The sequence below is a fragment of the Gorilla gorilla genome, chromosome 8 (assembly GCF_029281585.2).
Source record: "Gorilla gorilla gorilla isolate KB3781 chromosome 8, NHGRI_mGorGor1-v2.1_pri, whole genome shotgun sequence".
In the NCBI taxonomy this organism is placed as follows: domain Eukaryota; kingdom Metazoa; phylum Chordata; class Mammalia; order Primates; family Hominidae; genus Gorilla; species Gorilla gorilla.
This window is the reverse complement of record NC_073232.2, coordinates 66,240,772-66,266,283: the sequence shown is the minus strand read 5'-3', so window position 1 is coordinate 66,266,283 and position 25,512 is coordinate 66,240,772. Positions and strand designations below refer to the sequence as shown.

The 25,512-nt window shown below is 48.0% G+C and overlaps 1 protein-coding gene across 1 annotated transcript in view; it reads left to right on the top strand.

Moving 5' to 3' along the window:
• The window catches only part of CHAT (choline O-acetyltransferase), a 53,790-nt gene that overhangs the window by 8,247 nt on the left and 20,031 nt on the right, over positions 1 to 25,512 (top strand). The window contains exons 6-8 of the mRNA XM_031015396.3: positions 3,064 to 3,244; positions 5,200 to 5,377; positions 24,090 to 24,259. Coding sequence (XP_030871256.3) covers positions 3,064 to 3,244; positions 5,200 to 5,377; positions 24,090 to 24,259 — 529 coding nt within the window. The remainder of the gene's footprint in view (positions 1 to 3,063; positions 3,245 to 5,199; positions 5,378 to 24,089; positions 24,260 to 25,512) is intronic.

The following is a 25,512-nucleotide window of genomic DNA, read 5'->3' as shown; positions in this document are numbered from 1 at the left end:
TGAATTCACTTGAAGCTGGAGAACACATAGGAAGGCGGGGAAGGAAGAGTTGTTAGAGTAAGGTGATGGGGAGTTCTGCTTTGCCACTTGGAGGAATGGTGTCTCCAGCGGGAGACTGTATCCTCAATCCCACCAAGCTCAGTGGACATGAGGCTGTTCTGACAGATGGAGAGGACTGCTCAAGCACCGCAGGCTCTCTTTGATTTTAGGAAGAAAGTCCCTCTCCTGGCCAAGCTTAGGAGAGCAGGAGGGTGTCTGAGAGCAGCAGGGAGAGTAAGCGGGTCTGGAGGACCCAAGTCTCTCAAGGTAGAGACTATAAGGGCATTAGAAGCTGGAAGGAGAGAGAGAGGCCCAAAGAAGCATCCCTTGCACAGATGAGGAAGCTGCAGCTCAGAGAGGTTAAGTAACTCATCCATGGTTACACAGCCAGGTGGTGGCAGAGCAAGGAGGGGGCAAGGGGCAAACTTCACTCTTTGTTCAACTTGACTCAATTCAGTCTTTACCCAGCCTTGGGACAGAGGCTGAGACCCACAGCCCCTTCCAGGGTAGGGCTGTTCCCTCTGGAGAGGGGCAGGCAGAGATCCCAGACTCTCAGGGTGGAGCAGTTCAGGCTGTCCAGGGCATTCTGCACCACATGCTCCTGTGCGCTCTGCTCACTCCTCTCTAAATGCCATGGGTCACTAGGCCCTGGGCTGTTGTCTCCTCATGGTGTGTCTTTGGTCTCTCCCTTCTTCGTGGACAGCATTCTATTTCCTCCCAGAACTCGCCCCTCCAGCTCACCGTCCTGTCTGTTTTCAAACACCCTTGTCTTGCTGGGCCTGGGGACTTGGTGCCCATTCATCACTGACTGCCCCCACGAGACTTCACTTTCCTTCTGATCCCAGACTTTCACATGTGTGTGTGCACACTCACACAGACACGAATACCCATGCATATCCACGTGGAGGTTCCCATGTCCAATGATTGAAAAGGACTTAAGACTGGAACATTTTCCTGAGTGCCTGTTTTGAACCTTTAATTAATTAATTAATTAATTAATTAACTTATTCACTTTGCAATGTAGTTATGCTGGGAAGAGGAAGAGAAATAAGGCCTCATCCTCCCCTCAAAATGTCCTTAGACTATTGGGCAAGACAGTCACTTAAACAGACACAAAATACAGCTGTGTCCCTTCCCCTGAGTCCCACACTCGCTCATCCAAGCCTCAGCCATCCCCACCGGGGTGTCTCTCAGTCATTACAAATGAGCCGGGAGAGCTTCGCCTCTCCCTCCCCATTCCCCAACTCCTCCCACACCTTGTCGAGCCATGTCCGTAAGTGCACCAGCACATGCCCTGTTGGTGAGTCTGGGAACCTAGAAGTCACCTGTGCTTGTTCTGCTTTCTCCCTTGCACCCTCATGTAACCCATGGTGCTCAGATGTAGTCATTCTCCCTCCCCACTGTGTCCCCAAGCTCCCTCCTCCCTCCCTGCTGCCCTCACAAGACATCACGTTCCTTCTCTGCCACAACCTCCTTCCTTGTTCTTCCTGTGACACCTTTCAGTCCATTCTCCCCATATAAGCAGGGTCAGTAAAACAACAAAATGGAAACCCAGTTGTGCCCCTGCGTGCTAAAGCCTCCCAAGGGCTTTCACTGCACCAAGAATAAGGCGATAGCTCCTCCCCACTGCCACTGGAGCCCCACAGGACCTGGCCTGCCCACCTCTCTGGCCCTGTCTTCACTGGGCCTCAGCCCCACTGGCTTCTCTCTGCCTTTGACCAGTGCTTCTCAAGCTGCCTCTGGGGAAGAACCAATATATTTTCTTTCATTTTGTAAAATTTGTGAAAAACAACAAAAAATTGATTACTAGAAAAACAGTATGAAATATGAGATCAAATGTTTTATTACAGGATTCAACAGACATAAAACTCCCATCACATTGCTACAAACATTTCTGGGTTCAGGCATTACACCAAGTCATGGGTCAGTCACAGCAGTTCAGTGCAATACTCATACTTTGAGTTGCAGTGCTTTGGGACACTTCACCCTTAGGGCTCAGCTCAATCAACCTGCCTCAGTGAGACTGCCCCTGGTCACCACGTCCTGTCCCTGCCAACACTCTGTCTCACTACCTGAAAGTCTCCTGTTCACTGGTTTGCTGCTTGTGGTCTACTCCCCACCTACACATCCTAGGACTTGCACCCCAGTAGAGCAGGAGCTGCATGTCTTATTTGCTGCCGTATCCCCACATCCCAGAATGGTGCCTGGCCTATATGGAGGACGTGCTTCACAAATATTTGTTGGCTGAAAGAGTGGAAGGAAGGAAAGATGGATGGATGGATGGATGGATGGATGGATGGATGGATGGAAAGATGGATGGATGGTGGATAGATGGGTGGATGGTGGATGGATGGGTCAATGGAAGGATGGATGGATGCTTGGTGGATGGATGGGTGGATGCAAGGATAGATGGATGGTGGATAGATGTGTGGATGGTGGATAGATGAGTGGGTGGTGGGTGGAAGGAGGGATGGATGTTTCGTGGTGGAAGTATGGTAGATGTATGGATATATGGATGGATGATGGATAGATGGATGGGTGGATGGATGGAAGAAAGGGAGGGAGAGAGGAAGGATAGGCACAAGGCATGCTGAGACCAGAGGGAAAAAGAACTTCCTGCATTGACCTCAGAAGAGGCTTCTAAAAGAGATGATAAAGGAGTAGGTTCTTGAAGGAGGGGAAGGAGTTTACTGAATAGAACAGTTGAGTTCTGGGGTTGGGGCAAAGGCATGCCGAGAGAAGATCAGCATAAGCAAAGATGCAGAAGGCTAACTGGCAGGCTTTGCACATGCCGTGCATGAGGCAGAGGTTTGAGAAAACTCTGAGGGTCTCCATGTGTTGTGGAAATGGGGCCTCCACTACTTTAAAAAGTGGAGAATTGAGCTCTGCATCTGCCATGATGATGCAGTTCTGGGTTCTGTGCCCCATTTTGCCTGATCAAGTTACAATAAAACCCATTCTCTGTCTCCCCTCACCCCCCACCATCCCCTCGTGGCTGCCTCCCTTCCCACTCCTCTCCTTCAGCCACTCTATTCCCACTGACTGTGCCAAAGGCCAGCTGTCAGGGCAGCCCCTTTGCATGAAGCAATACTATGGGCTCTTCTCCTCCTACCGGCTCCCCGGCCATACCCAGGACACGCTGGTGGCTCAGAACAGCAGCATCATGCCGGAGCCTGAGCACGTCATCGTAGCCTGCTGCAATCAGGTAAGCAGCCCCTTGTCTTGGTGAGGGAGGGCACAGAGCATGCAGTGGCCATGCGTTCATGTCCATTACCTTCTCCGAGGGGGCTCAGCCTCCTTCCCTGAGTCACACAGGGAGCTGGGGCACCATGTCTCCAAAGTGGGGTCCCTACTTCCAGTCAGTCCCATGTCTCTCCACCAGTTGCCTTCTAAGAATGAGAGCCGTCAGTTTGAGAATATCCTCACTGGACTCTCACTTCAGCACTGATGCACTGAGGGTCATGATCGAGACCTCCACCTGTACATCTGTTCTTTTCCATGCAGTCACCCAGGCTCTGGCCTTTCTGGAGACCACACACAGACAGACAGTGTTACAGACTGACAAACAGGACCTTTCATGTGTCAGCCTGTGGGCTCAGCACTTAACATGCATTCATCCCACTTAATCCTCACAGTGACCCTGCAGAGGGGGCCTTAGGATCTCTGTGTGACAGTTGAGGACATGAGACTCAGACAAGTTAAGTGGTCTGTCCAAGAGTGGGAAGGAATCCTGGGTCTGGCCAGTGCCCTAAGGTCATGCTCTACCCCCTGCAGCTCAGGTCCTCAGACTGGGTTCCACAGAGCCAACAAGGACCCATAGGTCCTGGGGGACAGGCTGAGCATGAGGGCTCCTGACCTCTTCCCTGTGCCCACTGCACTATATATTCCATATATTGAGCTTCACATAAATATTTCCTCTGACAAACAGTTTTGTTTTTGTTTTTGCTTTGCTAAAACCCAAGTTTGGCAACCATCCCAGGGACTCCCCTGGTACTTGCTCTACAATGTGATCTTGGGCTCTCCTCACATTTTTTAGTAAGTTGGGAGCTCTGTGGAGCCCTGACATCTGAGGGCAGCTGTGACCTCTGTTCCTAGATTTGAAGGCCATCTAGGAGCTCTCGCAGCCCACCTGACACCTTGGCCATAGACCAAGGACGTTTCCCCATCTTCATTCAAAAGTCAAGCCAAGTATTTTCCAGCTCCCACAGGCCACCGTATCCACCTCTTCCAGACATGCTCTGGGCCCCTGCACTAGACAAGGCCATACAGACACTGCTAGGGGGTTGGAGGGGAAGGGAAAACAAGGTACTCATGTCAATCAGCTGAAAAGTGTATCTTGACCTGGGTCTAGGAATAGACCCTTCACAAAGCCCAAGGCTCTAGCCTTCAAAGCTACAAAATGACAAAACCACAGGGCTGACATACAAAGCACATGTAGGTATACATGTGAAGGTGCACACGCATGCACACATGTGTAGGTGCACATGCACGCATGGTGTGTGTTGGTTTTCCATTTTAATCTTCCTCTGCATATGATTGCTGGCTTGCTTTTTTCCTCCACTCACCAGTGTGTTTAAGGCCCATCACTGTGGCTCTATCTGTTGCTAATTCACTCTTTTCAATGGCTGGGTAGACATGCCCTAGACATATACACCACATTTCACTTAGCCATTCCCCTTCTGGAGAACAGTGAGGCTCTTGCTACCATTTTGCTGTTGCAAACAAGGCCGAGAGGCACATTCCTCATGTCTTCTGGTACACACGGGTATGTTTCTCTAAGCCTCAGGCTAAAATATGCATTTATAAGTGCAATTGCTTAGTCATAGGTATGCACATTTTTAGTTTTGATAGACACTGCCCTCCAACAGTAGCTGTGCCAATTTATATTCCATTCCCCACAAACATAATGGATTCCGCGAACCATGAAAGCACATTTTCTTTTGGCTAAGTTTAATGTTGCCTTCTTTGACTGGGGACAGCATGGAATCCAGCACAGTCAACAGCCTTGGCTTGGTCCCTAAACTGAGACTAGAACCACCAAACACCTTGGGAACCTTGAGCCTGAGCATCCCTGTCCCAAGCTCACCTGTGAAGGCTGAGTAAAGGCCTGGTGCCACGGGCCACCCAACAAGTGACATGTTTGACCTGTTTACCCCACAGTTCTTTGTCTTGGATGTTGTCATTAATTTCCGCCGTCTCAGTGAGGGGGATCTGTTCACTCAGTTGAGAAAGATAGTCAAAATGGCTTCCAACGAGGACGAGCGTTTGCCTCCAATTGGCCTGCTGACGTCTGACGGGAGGAGCGAGTGGGCCGAGGCCAGGACGGTCCTCGTGAAAGGTCAGCCGCAGTGCCCAGCACATCTCCATGCCCATCTCATGCTCGTGCCCATTGGCTTTCCCTCCTCCAGGGTTGGGCCAGGGCCTCATCCCCATCAGCCATAGTGCGGGAGCTCAGGGCCCACAGCATGCCCTGCGGCCAGCCACAGTGCCTTGCCACCGAAGCCACCCTTTGTGCCCTCGTGTTCCATCTGACTGTATCTGGCTTTCTTGGTGGGACTAACTAGTGCTGGAATTGGGGGTGTCTGGGAATACTGGGCGGGGCGGGGGAGTTAGCTGGAGGAAGGCTGGCTGCAAGTGAGCAGGTGTGTTTTCCTGGTGGGTGGCGCTCACTGATAGTGGCTGGGGGAGTCGCTGAATGGGGGTGTGGGATGGAGCCTGCCTCTGGGAAAGTGGTTCACCACCTCTTTCACCTGATCTCTCCATCCTGGGACTCTTCATCTTCAAGCTGTCCCTTATCTTGTGGCACTGTTCTGATGAAAGTCTTCAAGCATTCCCATAAGAAAGCCAGGAATATTCTTGAAAATTTTTCATCACCCTTCTGGAAACTACTTTCAAATCCAAAGCTGGTCCTATTCCAGGAGCTGATGGAATGCTCTCCTTCCTTGCCCATGTTAGAGATACTGGATGAGAAGCAAGACTTCTGTGAGTCTTTATTTACCCCTCAGAATTTTACTGGGTCAGGCAATCTATTCAGACTCTCCACATCTGTTACTGAGGGCCTCGGGCTTGGCGCAGGGAGTATGGGAGACAAAGGAGTTGAGGCCTCTACCCAAGAGCAGCCCCATGATGGGAACAGGAAGAGGGGGCATGGGGAGGAGACTCACATCCAGGTGCATGCAGTGCTGACCCACTTCAAACAGGCGTCAAAAACGTGCTCCAGGACTTCAGAGAGGGGACGGAGCCCTTCCGAGTGGGATTGTGAAAGGCTCTGTTAGAAGAGGTGGGAATGGAACAAAGCCCCATGCCATGAGTGAGAAAGGCTGGAGGGAAGGATGGTACCCAGGCAGGCAGACCAACCCTGGGCAAAGCCCGAGGCCCAGCAGGGACACACCCACCTTACCCCCAGGGTGAGGAGGAGAACAGCTGCCCAGTGAAGGTGGCCTGAGTCGGATGTACTGGGCCTATTTTTTCTAACAGCCACTTGCATTTTCTGGTCTTTCTCTAGAAGGGTCTTCCCCCAGATCCAGCTGGCTCCTTGCCGCACGCAGAGCTCAGCCCAGGTGTCTGGCCTCAGGCCTGCCTTGGGCATCCTTCCCGCACACTCTGTCACTGTGGCCCGTTCGCTTACCTTGACTCTGTTGCCCACTCTCTGAGGACAACTTTGCATTTGTTGGATAAATGCTGATTATCTGCCTTTCCCCCCACCTCCCACCCACTGCCTATAAGGTCAGAAGGACAGGGGCCTTGTCTGTTTGGTTTAATTTCTGAGAAACACAGTCTGGGCCCAGTTACATTTATTAAATAAAAGAGTGAAGGGTGATTAAAAATGCCAGGCCCCAGACTTATTCCCCGACTTACCAATTAATTATTCTTTCATCCAATTATTGGGCACCTCCTGAATGCTGTCATAAATAGGGGGCTGCAGGAGCCAAATGTGAGAGCTGACTGCCCTCCCGGACCTAACCTCGTGCTGGAGAACTAATAACTTAGCATTCCACAGTGAGTTAATTCCCTCGGGAGACCATGGTGTAATCAAATCCCACTCTTCTCCCCTTCAGGGACAGAGACAGGCATCAAAATAATCGCCTCTGCCTCCAGCATAGTTTCCACTTTATTAGCAGGCCAGGCCCAAGACACGCCCTTCAGGGCTGGCTGGATTGCCCCAAGGTCTGAGCACTTGGGCTGCGGATCAGAATTGATTTGTTAATGGCACTTGATCTGGCTTTCTGAATGGAAGTGCTGTTTCTGAGGGAAATGCGACAGAAAGGAGGGGACACATGCGCCTCCCCTTGGGTAATCCAATTAATCCAGTTAGCACCAACTGTGTCAATCTACACAACAGGAAACTGATCCTTCACAGATCCCCCCTCCCCAGAGCAGCCCTGCCTATGGAACAGAAACAGAGAGACCATTTACAAAATGATTTCGGTTTCCCAGTGAAAGAGTATGGCAGCTTGGGACAGGGTTGAGAGTGAAGATGGAGAGACCAGTGAGGTCAAGGCCATTGAAAGCGAGAACAATTCCTGGGCTTTTTATCCGAGCCGTGAGTGGATGTTGGTGCCATTTAGTAAGATGGGAAACAGGGTCGGGGAGTGGGTACAGGATGGAGAAATCATTGCCACACATGTTGGGTTCGAGGTGTTTGGGTCATCTGGGTGGAGACGTCAAGCTTAATATATGTGTTTGGAGCCCAAGGGAGAGGTCAGTACAGAGCTATAAATTTGAGGGACATCAGCACATAAATGATCCTTAAAGTCATGGACCTGGGTGAGATAATCTAGAAACAGAAGAACAGGGAGCCTGGAGGTCAGGTAGAGAAAGATGCAAAGGGGATTGAGAAAGAGCAGCCCATGAAGTAAAGGAAAGCCAGAAGAGTCACAAAGATTCAAGACAGAGGGAACGGCCAGCCACATGGAATGCTGTGGAGAGCTGGTGGAGGAACAGGACACAGGGGACCCGGCTTGGCAACCCTGAAGTTGTCACTGGGCTTACTGAGGGTCAGACTGGAGTAGCAGGAGAACAAATGCTTGCACACTGACAGAAGTGATCTAACAGCAGAAAGAAATTGTCGATGAGGCAGTCAGTGAGTTGAACCAGTGAGTATGGTTGACTTTTTCTCAGACATTTTGATACTAAAAGGAGCAGAAAAATGAGGGAGTTGCTGAAAGAGGATGAGGGTCAAGGGAGGTGTTTTTAGGAGGAGAGACAAATGTATGGAAGGAATTTAGTAAAAGAAATTGATGAAGAGATAGGAGATGAATGGAGGGGTGGAATTCTTGCAAAGGCAAAAGGAGATAGAACTCAGAAAATAAGAGGCCTTTGGTTGGTACAGGGTGAAGTGGAAAGCTTGGGCCTGAGGCTGCAGAGGTAGGAGCATGCAGAGGCTCCCAACTGGTACCTCCTGGTCTCAGATCACAACCTTGAGATAAGAGGCGGGCAGTTGGATGTTGAAGATGAAATCGACTGTGTGAAATAGCCTCCTGGAAAGTGGGAAAGAAGACTTGAAAAACTTGATAAGATTTATGGACTGTGTTGAGCTCACATATGAAGGTTCGAAGTGATACATTTTAGGAGAGGCTAATTAACATTGTTATGTGATCTTCCCCACCAATGCTCAGCTCCTCAGGTTCAGCCAGAGTTGGTGAGTGTAACTGGTAGGGACAGTGAAGGTGTGGCCGAGAACGGTCATGCTGGAATCTGAGCTGAGTAAGGAAGTGCGTTCAAGTCTGCTCAGCAGGTTCAAGTCTGCTCAGGCAGCCGTAACAAAGTACCACAGACTGGGAGGCTTCAACAACAGACACTTGCTATCTTACAGTTTAGCAGGTGGGTTTCTCCTGACACCTCTCTCCTTGGCTTGTCGATGCCACCTTCTCTGTGTGTCTTCATGTGGTCTTGCCTCTGTGCATATCTGCATCCTAATCTCTTCTTATAAGGTGACCAGTCATATGGGATTAGGCTTCACCCAAATGGCCTCGTGTAACTTAATTGTCTCTTTAAAGGTCCCATCTCCAAATACAGTTACATTCTGAGCTTCTGGGAGTTAGGACTTCAACACAGGAATTTTGGAATGACACAATTTGGCCCATAAGAGGAATGAAGTGACAGACAGGGTAAATGACAGATGGTGAGAGCATAGCAGGGCCGAGGGGTTTGGCCGTCTCAGTGACATGAGATGTGTTCAGTGGGTGTCAGAGGATGTGAACTAGAAAGCCAGGAATGTGGTCAGAGTGTGGGATGCTTGAAACTGAGACTTTAGAGGTGGTGGGCTCATGGTAGAGAGAAGTTCCCAGATGTGATATTGGCCATGGGTGCAGGGGTGAGACTGTCAAAGGTGTGGAGATGGAGGAGTTGGGAGAGGAGGATGGAGGCTGGGCTTCCACATGGATGCTCATATTACCATAACGATGATTCCAGTAGCATGGGGGAAGCAGGTGAACTGAGAGCCCGGATATTCGTGATGGGGACCTAGGAAGATATTGGCGCAGCACAGAAACAAGGGGGATGACGGTGATGGTGGGGTAAAACCTAACAGCTCTAGCTCCAAAACAAAGTGCGATGAGGGAGGGGGAGTTGTTTAGAAGCAGGAACAGGGAGAAGGAAGCTGTCTACCCCACCTGGCCCTGGGGTGCATGAGTGTGAAGGAAAACAACAGCATGCTTGAGAGGGTGGCAGGGGAGCGGGCACCTCAGGGGAGCACCCCTCGGGAAGTGCCACATTGCAGTTGAGGCAAAGCTGGGCAGACACCTACAGAAGAGTTTAGCCATGCAGGGGAATGGCCCGTCTGAGACAGGCATGAAGCACTCCAGAAGGAGGAAAGGAGAAGTGTGAGGACTGCGTGCACGTAGAGGACACATGGCCTGGGGAGTGGGGTGATGGGGGAGCCAGGGAGCCCCCAGGGTGGTTGCCTAGCGTGGCTGTTGGGGCCGAGGTGCTTTCTCACCCACAGCAGTATCCTGATTAACTCCACGGAATGGGTTGAGCTATTTTAGGGGAGCATAGCTCCCAAACCTCTCAGCTGAAGCCCTAAGATCCTGCCCCCACTTCCTGGAGCCTGGGTACAGGGACAGTGCTCATGGGCACAGAGTCCAGGCAAGCACTAGCTGGCAGGAGGCCTTGGCCAAGCTGAGCTCCTCTCAGCCTGGTGGAGGTCTAGACCAAGGAGCCTGCGCTCAGATGAAACACTTCCCCAGATTCTCATGTGGTCAACTGAGGCCTGGGGCAGGGGCTTTTCCACCCCGACCCTCCATTTTATCAACCTCTCTCCTTCAAGATACTGCCCTTGAGCCTCCACCCTGCCCCCAACCAGGATGACTCCCTCCTGTGAGCCCCAGGCTGCTTAGCCTGACCCTCTGCCACGACCCTGAGGGCATGAGGCCCACAGGGTTCCAGGGACTGCCAGGGTGGCACAGCCCACGCGCAGGGGAGCAGGGCTGCCTGCCGCACCCCTCAGCTCCAGTTCAGACATGGGCTCAGACACGGTGCAGGAGTGTGTGCACTGACATCAACGAAGGTGGCCTGATCATCCACAGGCCACTACCAGTGTCCTCTGGGGGCCCAAAGCACCAGGATACACAGGCTAAACCAAAGCAGCAATTCAGAGTCCTGAGGGGCTGGGAGGCCACGTCCACAGAGGAACTTGAAGCTAAAGCCAGGTGTGCTGAGGCCAGTGTGACTCAGCCCTAATTGCAGACTGGGGTTGGATGATGACATCAGGATTGTCTAGAGCATTCCTTAATAAAACAAAATAAAACAGATTCCCGGGCCCCAGTGCTTTTCCAGAGGGACAGAGTGGGGCCAAGGAATCTATTTTTATAGCACTCTGGTGTTTTCATGTGCAGCCCAGGCTGGGACCTGCCTACTCGGATATTAGCAGAGCATCCAGGTCCACCTCTGGCTTGCTCTTTCCTGGGCACCTTCTGTCTTTTGTTACACCTGCGAGGTGGGATTTTATTCCCACTGAACCGAGGAAGAGGCTATGTCTGTCTCCTTTAGGGGTGGCCGGGGGTGAAGCAGGATCTGACATTGGAAGGGAGCATCTGCCTAGCCAGCCTGAGACCTGCAGTGCCAGGGAGGCCAGGTGGGATTCTGAAGACAGGCTTGGGGCCTCAGAGGGAGCCTGCACACCCTGTTAGGACCTCCCTCCCCACCGCCTCGAAGCTGTGGCCTTCCTGAACCCAGGAGGAGCCAACCCGTTATCCTGGTCTGGAAATTTAATTAGACATTCAGCCCCGAGTCTGGGAGACTACAGCACTTGTCAATTTGTAGGAAAAGAATGGCCAGCTTGGAGAGCCCCCCAGCCCTCTGGCTTTCCTGGGTGCTGCCGTGAAGAGCCTGTGACCAGACCTCAGAGGCAGATGCTTTTCGTTTACACAGTCCCGTAAATATTTATCCCCGACAGTCAATTAGAGCTGAGCCACTGCTTGCAAGGAGGGAACTGACAGAAGGCGGCTACAGCTGCAGAAGGCCATGGTCATGGTTTACAAGAACCACTCAGGATGGGGGCATTTTGCTATTTACGTATTGTCATCCAGAGCTAGGCATGTCTGCTGATTTTAAAACCAATTACACATTAGCACTAACAGCCTCTCTGATTTAATTGGCCCAGAAATACCTCCCGAGCTCTCAAGACTGAATGTGATTTTCTTGCTCTGGAAAGGGGCTGGGCCAATGCCTCCCTCCTTCAGTAGGAGAATGAAGGCCTTTAGGGACAAGAGCATCCAGGCAGGAAAGGCAAATGGTCCAGGGCAAGAGGCCTGCCCTTGACCTACCACGGCTGCTGTCTCCTGGGGCCTGGGCTTCCTAGTCTATATGAAGATAGCAGTCTGCCCTGTGGGCAGGACCAAGGGGATGGGCGGTAAAGCAGATGGGCTGGCGCCTGGCACACAGAGGGTGTTGGCTAAATGGTAGCTCTTATTAGATTTGGGGATCACCCTGGGGATGCTTTGCCCAATGCCCACAACCCCTCTGGAAAAATCTGGTGAACTTGAACATGAGTACTGTCCTTGTGGTCAGAGGCAGGGGCCCGTCGGCCCTCAGGCTGCTTTGCTCTTTGCATGGAATCCTAATCCCTATGAACTCTGCGGTGCATTTTGCTTTCCCTGGGCCCTCCACGTACCACTCTCTCTGTGTGCACACACTGGGCTCCTCTCTTTACCTTCTCCCTAGTCACCATCTCTCTGGCCCTCATTTTCCATTTTATGTGCAGCACAGTAATGTTTGGGGTACAAGATAGCTAGGAGGTGTTTTTTTTTGTTTTGTTTTTGTTTTTGTTTTTGTATCTCCTGCCTTTCTCCCCCACCATCCTTTCCCCCAGTTCTGGAAGCCTGACAGCTCTTTATATCCTCTGCCTTTGTGGGAAGAGTGGTTAGAACCCAGAAGAAAGAGCACTTCTTGGTTCTTAAGTCCTTTTTTAAAATTAAATTGTACTTATTTTGGGATAACTAAAGATTAACATCCAGTTGTAAGAAGTAATACAGAGATCTCGTATGTACCCATCTTCCCCCAATGGTAGCATTTTCCAAAACTATAGTACAATATCACAACCAGGATACTGACATTGTTACAGTCAAGATACGGAACATTCCATCACTACCAGGATCCCTCATGCTGCCCTTTTATAACCACACCCACCTCACCCCCTTCTTAACTCCTGGGCAACCACAAATCTGTTCTCTATTTCAATAATTTTATTGCTTCAGGAATATTATATACATGAAATCATATAGCATGTATGATGCAGGGTCTGGCTTTTTTCAAACAGCATAATTTTCCGGATGGAGATTTATCCAAATTGTTGCATGTATCAACAGTTCTTTCCTTTTTATTGCTGAGTGATATGCCATGGTGCTAGGTATCAGTTTCTTTCATTGTTTACCCATCAAAGGACATCCAGGTTGTTTCCAGTTTTGAGCTATTAAAAATAAAGCTACTGTGAACATTTGTGTACAGGTTTTTGTGTGAACCTATGTTTTCACTTACTGGAAGAAAATGCCCAGTAATGAAATTTCTAGGTCACACCATAGTTGTATGTTTAGTTTTTTAAGAAACTGCTAAAATGTTTTCCAGAGTGACTGTACCATTTTACATTCCTGTCAGCAATATATGTATAATCCAGTTTGTATGCATCTTTGCCAGCATTTGGTGGTGTCACTTTTTTTTATTTGAACCATTTTGATAGGTGTGAAGACAATGCAATCCACCACATTAACAGACTAAAGAAAAAAATAACATGATTATATTAATCAATACAGTAAAAGCATTTGGCAAAATTCAACATCCATTCATGATAAAATCTCTTAGAGAACTAGGACCAGAAAGGAACTTGCTCGACCTGATACGGAACATCTACAAAAAGCTTATAGCTAACATCTTATTTAAAGGTGAAAGACTGAATGCTTTCCCCCTAAGATCAGGAATAAAAGGATACCTACTCTTACCACTCTGTTTAACACAGTATTGGAGTTCTGGCCAGTGCATTAAGGCAAGAAAAAGGAATGAAACGGATACAGATCAGAAAGAAAAAAATTAAATGATCCCTACTTTCATGAAATGATTATGTATGTAGAAAATAGTAGCAAATCTACAACTCCAAAAACTCCTAGAATACATGAATTCAGCAAAGTTGCAATATAAAAGATTAACGTACAAAACTCAATTATAGTCTTTCACCTTTAAATATGATGTTAGCTATAAGCTTTTTGTAGATGTTCTTTATCAAGTCAAGGAAGTTCCCTTCTGGTACTAGTTCAATAAGAGATTTTATCATGAATGGATGTTCAATTTTGTCAAATGTTTTTACTGTATCAATTAATGTAATCATGTTATTTTTTTCTTTAGTCTGTTAATGTGGTGGACTACATTGATTGATTTTCAGATATTGAACCAGCCTTGCATCTCTGAAATGAGCCCCAGTTGGTCATGGTGTATAATTCTTTTCATATATTGCTTAATTCTACCTGCTAATATGTAGTTCAGTATTTTTTCCATCTATATTTGTGAGGGCCACTGGTCTATAGTTGGTTTGGTTTTTTGTTTGTTGTACTGTATTTATCTTCTTTTGGTATCAGGATACCAGTTTCGTAAAATAAATTGGGAAATGTTCCCTCCTCTTATATTTTCTGAAAGAGATTGTATAAATGTGGTATCAATTCTTCCTTAAATGTTTGGTAGAATTTTTCAGTGAAATTATTTGGGCCTGAAGATTTCTTTTTGGGGAGTTTTAATGTTGCTAATTCAATACCCTTAACTCATTTATGCCTAGTGTTCCATTATTAGAACGCTAAGCTTGTGGGAGTTATTTATGTCCTACTGCTTAAGGTCATCACCAAGGTCTGATTTTTCACACACAAAAAAAAATTTGCAACCTCCAGCATAAACGGGTTAATAATTATAGGGCTACTCAAATAATCATAATAGTCAATGCATTGTGGTAGTTTATACTTTTCAAGGGATTGGTCCATTTCATGTAAGTTGTCAGATTTATGTGTATAGAATTGTTCATAGTATCCTCTTATTGTACTTTTGATGTCTGCACGGTCTGTAGTGATATCCTGTTTCATTCCTGATATTGGTGGTTGTGTCTTTCTCCCTCTCTTGTTTTTTTGTCAGTCTCTCTATAAATTTGATTGATCTTTTAAAATAACTACCTTTCTTTTTGTTGATTTTTTTTCCTGTTTTCAATTGTATTGATTTCTGCTCTTTATTATTTCCTTCATCTTGCTTGCTTTGGGTTTTTTTCTGCTCTTCTTTTTCTAGGTTCTTCAGGTAAGAAATTATTGATTTGAGACTTTTCTAATGTAAGCATTTAATGCTATAAATTTCCCTCTCATCAATACTTTAGCTGTATCTCACAAATTTTCATATGGTGTATTTTAGTTTTCATTCATTTCAGTGTATTTTTTAAATTTCCCTTAAAACTCTGATATGGTTTGTCTCTAAGTCTCCACCCAAATCTCATCTCGAATTGTAATCCCCACATGTCAAGGGAGGGACCCGGTGAGAGGTGATTGGATCATGGGAGCGGTTTCCCCCATGCTGTTCTCATGACAGTCAGTGAGTTCCCAGGAGATCTGATGGTTTAAAAGTGCTTGGCAGTTCCCCCCTTGTTCTCTGTCTCTCCTGCTGCCATGGGAAGAAGGTCCTTGCTTCCCCTTCGCGTTCTGCCATGATTGTAAATTTCCTGATGCCTCCCCAGCCACGTGAAACTGTGAGTAAATCAAACCTTTTTATTCATAAATTACCCAGTCTTAAGCAGTTCTTTATAGCAGTGTGAAAACAGACTAATACAGACTCCCTCTTTGACCCATTAATTGTTTAGAAGTATGTTGTTTAGTTTCCAAATGTTTGGAACTTTTTATGTTATTTTTCTGTTACTGATTTCTACTTTGATTCCACTGTGGTCAGATAACATATTTTGAATAACTTGAATTCTTTTCAATTTGTTGAGTGTTGTTTTATGGACCTGGGTATAGTCTATCTTGGCATATGTTCCATGGGTATTTGAAGAGAATGATTGATGATATTGTTGATTTCTTCTGCGTCCTTGCTGAATTTCTGTCTAGTCGTTCTAACAACTGTTGAGAGCGGTGTTACAGTCTCCAAGTACAATTGTGGATTTGGCTATTTCTCCTTTCAGTTCTGTCAGAGTTTGTTTAACATATTTTATAGTATGCTTGGTATAGATGCATTTAGGGTTGCCATGTCTTCTTGGAGGATTTATCCTTCACTTTTATATAATGCCCTTCTATGTCTCTGGTAAATTTTCTTTGCTCTAAAGTGTACTTTACCTGACATTAAGATAGCCATTTCTGCTTTCTTTTGATTAATGTTTGCATGCTATATATTTTTCCTTCCATTTACTTATAACCAAACTATATCATTATATTTGATGTGCACTTCTTGTAGACAGCATATAGCTGGGTAATGTTTTGTCGTATATTCCATCAATCTCTGTCTTCTAATTGGTGTATTTAGAACATTTACACTTTACATAATTATCGATGTGTTAGGGCTTAACTCTGATATTTTAGTTTTTATTTTCTGTTTTTCAATTATTGTTCTCTTTCTTTTGCCTTCGTGTGGGTTACCCGAACATTTTTTAGAATTCAATTTTGATATATCTGTAACTTTTTAAAAATTATCTGTTTGTATAGCGTTTTCTAACAGTTTCTGTAGGTATTACCTTGTATATACATAACTTATCACAGTTTATTAGTGTTGAAATGTTACCAGTTCTAGTGAAGTGTAGAAAGCTTACCACCTTTTATTCTCCTTTGTTTATAATACACTTGTCTTAAATATTATCTCTATATACATTTAGAACCACATCAGGCAATTTTATGATTTTTGCTTCAACATTGAAACATAGTTTAGAAGACTTGAAAGGAGAATGAAAATGAATTTATTTACTCAGATATTTACCCTTTCTATTGTTCTTTCTTTCTTCTTGATGTTCCAATGTTTCTCTTTTTACCATTTCTTTTCTTTTAAAAAAAAACTTTCTTAGGGACCAGCTGCGGTGGCTCACGCCTGTAATCCCAACACTTTGGGAGGCTGAGGAGGGTGGATCATGAGGTCAGGAGTTCAAGACCAGCCTGGCCAAGTAGAGACAAACCCTGTCTCTACTAATAATACAAAAATTAGCCTGGCGTGGTGGCAGGCGCCTGTAATCCCAGCCACTCAGGAGGCTGAGGCAGAGAATTGCTTGAACCTGGGAGGCGGAAGTTGCAGTGAGCCGAGATTGGGCCACTGCACTCTCCAGCTTGGGTGACACAGCGAGACTCCATTTCAAAACACCAAAACCAAAAACAAACAAACAAAAAAACACTTTATTTAGCCATTCTTTCAGGATATGTCTGCTTGGCATAAATTCTCTTAGTTTTCCTCGTATGAAAATGTTTTGATTTCCCCTTCTTCATTTCTGAAGAATATTTTTTCTTGATATAGAATTCTGGATTGATAGTTCTTTTTTTTTCAGCACTTACAAAATATTATGGCAATTCCTTCTGGTCTTCATGGTTTCTGATAAGAAAAAAAAAATCTGCTGTTGTCCTAGTTGCTTTTCTCCTATAGAATATATATATATTATACACACACACACACACACACACACATATGGGTGTGTGTGTCTATGTATAGATACATGTGTATATATGTATATCATTTCTCTCTTGCTGCTTTCAAGATTTTTCCTTTGTCTTTAGTTTTCAAAAGTTTGACTATGATATGTTTTGGTGTATACTTCTTTGAATTTATCATCTTTGGGGTTAACTTATCTTCCTGAATCTTTAGATGTGTGTCCTTTGCCAAATTTGGGGATGTGTTAGCCATTATTTCTCTGAGTCGTTTCTGCTCTGCCCTCTTTCTCCTCTCCTGGGAATTTGGTGACATAAACATCACCTTTTGTCTCAAAGGTGCCTTAGACTCTGTTCCTTTTCCCCCAGTCTAATCAGTGTTATTCCGTCTTCAAGTTCACTGATTCTTTTCTCTCCTCCCTAGGTTCTGCTGTTGAGTCCATCTACTGCGCTTTCTATATTGGTTATTCTATTATTCAGTCCTAACATTTCTATTTGGTTCTTCTTATATATTTTATTTTCTTGCTGAGAATTTGTTTCTTTGTGGAGACTTCTTTTCTTTTTCATTTGTTTCAAATATGTTAAAATTGCTTGTTGAGGCTTTTTTATGATTACTGCTTTTTATTTATTTTATTTTAATTTTATTTATTTATTTATTTGAGACGGAGTCTCACTCTGTTGCCCAGGCTGGAGTACAGTGGTGTGATGTCGGCTCAATGCAGCCTCCGCCTCCCGTGTTCAAACTGAGATTTTCCTAGTTCTTGGTAGAATGAGTGATTTTCTGTTGAAACTTGGATATATTGTGTTATAAGACTTGGGATCTTATTTAAGCTTGTTTTAACTGGCTTCCTCTGACACTGGTCCAGCAAGAGAATGGGGGAGGTTATAACGAGGTGGAGGTGGAAGCACAGGCACTTCATTGGGTCTCTGTTGACACCCTGGGGGAGGGGACTCCTTATTACTGCAGGGTTGCGGGGTGGAAGTTCAAGCTCCCTACACAGTCTCTATTAATGCTGTGTGGGGAAAAGGACGGAGGGCTGGTTATTACTCAATGGAGATAGAATTCCCAGCTTCCATCTGAGACCGTGCCTTCTCTGATACTCCAGAAGCTGAGATGCCTCATTACTGACTGGTGATGGTAGACATCTGGGCTCTCCACTTGGCCTTTGCTGGCGAGGGTGCTGGGGGAGGGAGGGATGACACGGTTTTTCTCTGTGGTGTTTGGCTGAAGTAGAACGCTTATTACCTAAAAGTTTTATGTCTTGCTATTCTGATCCTTTGACTAGAGAGAGCAGGCTTTTGTTGATTGTTTTGTTTGTTTGTTTGTTTGTTTTTAACTATACCCACTTGTGTTTTTACGTTGCTGGGTTCTTCAACTGCAAATTGGGTATTTCAGGTAAAAAACAAACCAAAACAACCCCACAGTGTATTAGTTTGTAGAGCTGGCATAACAATACCACAGAGTGGTAGCTTAAACAACAGACATTTATTTCTCACAGTTTTGGAGGCTGGAAGTCCAAGATGAAGGTGTCACAGGGTAGGCAACTACAAGCCACCTTCTCACTGTGTCCTCACATGGCCTTCTCTCTGTGCACACATGCTTGGTATCTCTTCCTCTTCTTATGAGGACACCAGTTCTATTGGATTAAGACCTTATTTAACTTTATCTCTGTAAAGGCCCTCCCTCCAAATAGAGTCACACTGAGAGCTGAAGCTTCAATGTATGACTTTTCAGGGGACACAATTCAGTCCGTAATACCCAGAGAATCTGCTGCTATGATGTTCCTTGGGTCCTGAGGTCCCTGGCTGGTCTGCCTTCCTCTCGCCATCTTTCAGAGTCTTCTTACTTTTGTTTTGAATAAAATGTCCAAGTTTTTAGCGGGAGGAATGGGGAAAAGTATATGTTCCTGGAATCGGAAGACCCTCTATCCAGAGCTCTTTAAAGGTGCCTGATGTAACTCAAGTCAAAGCAGTTCTGTTTTGCAAGAGTGAGAAATACTTTTGTTTGAATTCTCATAGTCTCTGAGGACTGACAGCATAAAGATCACCCCCTAGGCCAGAGAGTCGGGAAGAATATGAGATGTGCGATGGCAGATTTACCTCCCCAAAGAAAAAAGTACTCCTTCATCAGGGGAGGAAAGATGCTGAGATAGGACTGGGAAAGGTTAAGAAGGTCTAAGCCCCTGAGAAAGAGCCCAGTTCATCCATCTCCTGGACTGTGAGAAGGGGGATGGGCATGGCATAGAAATCTGACTTGTGCTAACTTCTCAGGAAATAGATCAGAGCAAGCAAAGGCAAGTGTCCCAAAGAGGGTGGTATATGTCCGGGGGTACTTGTGCACAGTAGTGCACATTAAAGAACATCTCCTGAGTCTTGCAGCCCTGCACAGAGAGAGGTACCAGGTGCTATTTTGTCTGTGCTCACCAGAGTCTCAGCCTGTAAGCTTCCAACCTCTAATGCCAGCCTCAGGGCTCCCCGAGGCCTCCTGGCCTCTGGAATTTCCACACTACCAAAGCTGTCAGCTCCCTCTTTGGGCATGGGTGTCAGAGCAGGCTCCTCCTATTACTCAATCCCCACCTCTCACTATTATGCCGGGCTCCTTGAGGAAGATTGATTCGCCACTTTAAAGGAGCCTCGATGTGCTCGATGAGGATGCCACAAGACAAACGGCTCCTGCCGTGCGCCTTCAGCCCGCTGTCCCGTGTTTCCATTACATTTGGGCCACAGTCATGGTGGATGAGCTTGGGTGTAGTGCTCATTTTCTGCCTTACACGATAAACTTGTCAGCATTTGACTGATCAGCTACTTATATGCAGGGAGTTCATTTGCAAGACCACCTGGCTCCCCGCTCTGTTGTCCTGCTCCCATTTTACCCTGTCTAATGAGCCAGGACCTGGTTCCTGTTGGGCAGCGCTGGGCTCCTGGGCCCTGCAGAGCCTGCAGATGATGCCAAGGCCTCAGTGCCTCCTCACAATCTGCCTCCCCTGCCTGGAGGTGATGAGGGCAGTGATGCCCAGGGAGCCATTCTTTCCTGCTGCCAGCCTTGCATTGCCCAGTTAAAAAGGAGTGTGCCAGGCCTCTACTCTCCTGCCTCGAGCCTGCATCAAGGCCTGCTCTCAGCCTCCTGACTGAGCAGGCATGCTGTGGGCTGCCTCAGGAGCTGCAGTCTGCCCACTCCACACTGGCTTTGGAGCTGTTTTTAAGGAGCCCTTAGTGAAGGCAGCTACTAAGCCAGGGCTCTCAGAGTTCACCCTGAGGTATGGCCCACAGGAATGAGGTATACAGCATTCAAGCTGCCTATGGCCCCGGCTTGGCTGGCCTTCAGGCCCATGCCTTTCCCAAGCTGCCAGGTATCCTAGACTCTGCTCTGACCACACTGAGCTCTTCCATGATCCTTCAGCACTCCCTGTTGTTGCTGGCTGAAGTCACATGACTGAGCTGGGCATTCATAGCCCTTGTTGATGAATCTGAGCACTGGGGTTGGATGCCTGAGATCAAACCCAGCTCCCTCCACTTAGTGGATGATTATTATCATCGGTGTTTACAAAAGAAACCTTGTAAATGGTCTAAGGTCAAGATATTTGGTTTCTCTGGTCCTGACCTGTAAATGAGGCATGACAATGATACCTATCTTATATGCATCAATATGCATGTTTAGATTGATATTTGGCACATAGTAGGTGCTCAACAAAGGTTAGCTAATAGCATCACATCATTATGTTCTTCCAGCCCCACCTAAATCCTGCATGCCCTCACCCATAAGCTGGAGGTCAAGCCGATCACTCACAAGCTCTGCTTACAAGCCTGGGGATCTGTTCTCCGGCCATCCAAACCTCTGTCCCACCCTCCACCCACCACCCTGCACTACTATACACCTCCTGGCATGCCTCTCCCTTCTTCTTTGCTGATCTGAACCTGACCCAGACCTGGCCAAGGCCTCCCCAGGGCTCTGAAGGCACTGGCTAGCCTGAGCCTGCAGGGACCGCTGGCACAGCACATAGTGCAGGGCGAGCCCTATGGCCATCTGCAGGGATGCCTAAGGAGGGGAGAAGGGCAGAGCAGGGAGCCTTGCAGGGGGGAAGAAGCCCTACCTTGTCCCAGCCTCACCCTACCCCTACTCCCCCATCAACTCATGAAGCTCAAAGCCTCAAAAGTAGTTGGGTTTTGCCCTTCATAAGGACATGGCCTTTCCCTTTCCCATTAGCCAGCTGGACACCTCCAGGCCCCCTGTCTGAACTGGGTCCACAGATCCCAGCCCTACCTTGCCCAGGCCAAGGGAAGCACACTAAAGTCCATTACCCAGCATGGACTGTGCTTGCCTTGTTCAGGAGGCCCAGGCCCCACCCTCAGTGAGTGCTGATATGGGAGAGGGGACCAGACCAGGGGTCCAGGGGCTGCAAGTGCTGACTGTCCAAAGCACGGTGGTCTGGGAATGGCAGTGGGGTCATGTGCTGTGCAGCAGGGGCTGGTGGTCAGGGATTGGGGGGCACCTCTGGGCTCAGGTGCTGTGCGAGGCTGGCCTGACAAGAGTGCAATTCCACATCTGCACTGAGCAAGGTGTGGAGGCCACGTGCTCTGGGTGTTAGGAGTCCTCCAGGGCAGGGCTGGTACTGCCAGAGGATAAGGGAGCTCAGGGAGGGCTGTCATAGACAGAGGAGGAGAAGGGCCTTGTCCTGGGCACAGCCTGCATGATGATGAGGAGATGGGATGTCCACAGGATCAGGGAGGGGCAGGAGGTTGTCTGTGAGGTCCACGCAGGGATCTAGGGTGGGAAGGAGGTGGCCATGGAGCCCACGGTGCCATGTTTAGAAATTTGGATTCTCCCTTGTGGGCGGTAGAAGCTGTTTCAAGTTCTAAGAGGGTAATGTGGTGACTGCATCTCCTTAAGGAGCTTACAGGAAGGGGAGTTTCCCCAGGGCCTGGGCTGGCTCTCATTTATGCTTAGATCCTCAGGGCATGGCCGGATCCTTGATGCTGATCAGACTGAGGCAGGGAAGCCCAAGAGGCCATGCAGAGAGTGAGGAGGCATCCTGCCCTCATAGGGACCAGGAGGGGTTCTGAAAGCACAGGGCTCCCAAAGCCTCATCCTCAACAGGAGGGAAGAGAGGATGTCCCAAGGCTAGGCTGGCTTCCCAGAGTAGAAGGTCTGCTGTGGGAGACATCTCCTTCCCCAGGATTTGCAAAAAGTGAGAGAAAGGGGATGCATGGGGACTGGAGACTCCTTTCAGGCAAGGGCATCTGTGGACACTCCTTGTGAACTTGGAGAATTCACCTGGGCAGAGCGAAGACCAGTGCAGTTAGCATCTGTGTACACAGCAGGCATTGAGAAGACCTAGAGGATGGTCTTAAAGATTTACTAACCACCCTGGGAAGGGGAGCTGTCCACATGCCCAAGGAAGGCAAAATGCAGGCGAGAGCTCCCACCATCATATCTGTGATCCAGGCAGCAGGATGGAGGAAGGTGGGAAGCAGGACAAAGAGCACATGCTAGTTATCTTTGAGGAGGTTCCCCGGAAGCTGTGGTGTAGTTTTTTGAGATCTTGCTCATAGAATTTAGACACCTGGTTACCCCTAGCTGTAAGGGAGGCTGGGAAGTATAGCTCTAGTTTGTTATCCATGTACCAAGCTAAAAACCAGGGGTTCTACAAGCAAGGAAAGAAAGGACATGTGGTGTGCAACTAGGAGTCTCTATCATGTAATGAACCTTTCCCTGCAAATGCCATGCACCCATCTTCCCACACACAGAGCACTCTCACCCCTGCCCTGGGTGCCTCATCCTGTCCCAGCATCCAGCCCCCAAAGTCAGGCTCTCCTGGTGATATGCAGCCCTTACCATTGGGTCTTGAAGTGACTCCTTGGAATTTTAAACCAAAATGTTAAACTTTGGGTGGACTTTTTAACTTTTGGTGAACTTTAAACCAAGAGGCAGGCTGTGTACCCCCACACCCAGTACCGAGCAGTGGAGAGAACATCGTCAGCACAATAGACTCCTGTTTGGAAGAAATGGGAACACGCAGCGGGAGCAGGCCTGGCCCCCAACAGGTCCTGCCGGGTGGGCTTGGTGAACCTCCCTGTGCCCTGTGGAGGAAGCTGCCAGGGAGGGCAGCTTCTGGTGCTCTCTGGGAGGAACGCATGTGTCCTTGGTGAAATCACGTCCTCTGTGCCTGACTCCCGCTCCTGAAGAGCAGTCCTTGTCTGTACTCTTCCAGTGCCACCAGGGAGGGGGATTCCCTTTTGAGACCTGCTTATTGTAGAAGAATGTCTAGAGGAGCCTGGGAATTGGTAGAGGCTAACACAAAAGCCAGCTGTGGGCCAGGCTTGGAGCTCCTTTGGATCCATGAGTCCAAAACTGCCCCTACAAGCTCATCCAGATGTGGGTTCAAGGCAGCCTGGCCCTTCTGCCTGCAGCTCTGCCTCTGAACCAACAGCTTGGGGGCAGGGAGGTGAGCAATACACTTCCTTCAGGTTTTAATGTGAAATTGCCTAATTTTGAAATTGCAACAACAATTTTGAAATTGCAGTTTAGATGTCTGAAAGTCATAGTTCAGCACAAACAAGTATGCCTACACACAGATGTGGCTCACAGGAGCCCCAGTGGAGGGTGCTGTTGGGTGGGGGATTAAGGGCCCTTCCACTGATGTGGGCTGACCTGAGGGTCTAAGCATCCCGCTTCATCTTGGCACGCATGACCAATAGCCCGCACATCTGGAGGAGAGCTGGTCACAGCTGGAGAGCAGGGCTCCTGCAGGGACCGTGCGAATGAGCTGGGATCCTGGGGTAGGACAGAGGCTCAGGACACTCTGGCTGACTTCACTGCCCACCCACAGTGGGGCAAGGTTGGGGGTCAGGGCTGGCTCAAGACCTGGGTCTTGTTGTGATCCCAGAAGACAGGGCTGCCCTGCCCTGTGTGGGGCTCTGAGGAGGGAAGACTGGCCTGGAGCGGGACAGGTGCTAGGGCCGTGCCTGCCTCCCCTGCAGACTCCACCAACCGGGACTCGCTGGACATGATTGAGCGCTGCATCTGCCTTGTATGCCTGGACGCGCCAGGAGGCGTGGAGCTCAGCGACACCCACAGGGCACTCCAGCTCCTTCACGGCGGAGGCTACAGCAAGAACGGGGCCAATCGCTGGTACGACAAGTCCCTGCAGGTAAGCCGTCCAGGTGGCCCTGCAAGAGCACAGCCATGCCCCCAGCGAGAGAGTGAGTAGGCAAGCGGGCACAGCCTGGTGCCCAGGCCCGCACGTGCTTGTGTCTGGCATGCGCACTCACTAGTTTCTGCTGCCTAAGAGGCTGGGTCTGAGGGGTCAGGAGAGCTGGAGGGGTCTGAGATGTGCTGTTGATGTCAATCTCTGGACCAGCCAGAACTCTCCTCAGGAGCCAGTGGCTGAACCCAACTCAAACTCCCTAACCTTCCTGCAGCCTGTGCCAGGAAGGTCTGGGCCAGACCTGGAGCCCATTTCCCATCACCCATCATACCTGTGAGGTGGGGGTGTGCCAGGAGTAGGAGAGTATAACAGCCCCACTGAACAAATCCTTAATGCATGCTGAAATAATAATTTCTGATGCCCAGAGCTGTCAGCTTTTTGGATGTCCACCCCCGTGGCCTGGCGATTTCAACATACCTCCCTCAATCCCTGAGAAGTAGAACAGCCCAGCATCTCCATGGAAGAAAGACTGTAAGATGAGATAAAATAATTCATATATGTTCATTTACATGACATCAGCCTAGAAGCAAGAAATTTACTTTGACCTAGAGAAAAATACCCATGCAGACGGGATGAAGTCAAGGTCAAACCATTCATTCCCATTCTGCCATCCTCCTTTTATTCCCCCAACATGCCAATCCTGAACCTAGTCTTGTTTATTTTAAAGTCACTACACTTTTATATGATATGCCATGTAGTATAAAACAGCAGGCAAAAACAAAACATCTCTCTACTTTGGGTTAGCAAAGCTCACATTGATAAGCATATCTAGACAACACTTCGTTTTCCTTTCTCTCTGTCCCTACATTCTGCAGGTTTTCCTTTTTATTGGTTTGCATATCGATTCTGTTATTTCTGATGTGCTCTCCAGCTGCTGGGCCAGCTGTTTTAGCCTCTACAGTGGTGCTAATGGCTTATCATCTTCCATGGAGCAGCTGTGGGGGTGAACTGATATAATACATGCACAGAATCTGGAACTCAGCCTTGGTAGCAGTTTTTAAAAGACACCGCTTTCCTTCCTTCCTTCCTTCCTTCCTTCCTTCCTTCCTTCCTTCCTTCCTTCCTTCCTTCCTTTTAGTGACAGGCACAGATAAGTACTAATGTGGGGGTGGGTGCAGCCCTCTCCACCACCTCTCATGGGTTAGTCTATGCTGACCTCCAGGTTCTTTTCATCAGCAGGGCAGATTATCAGGCGA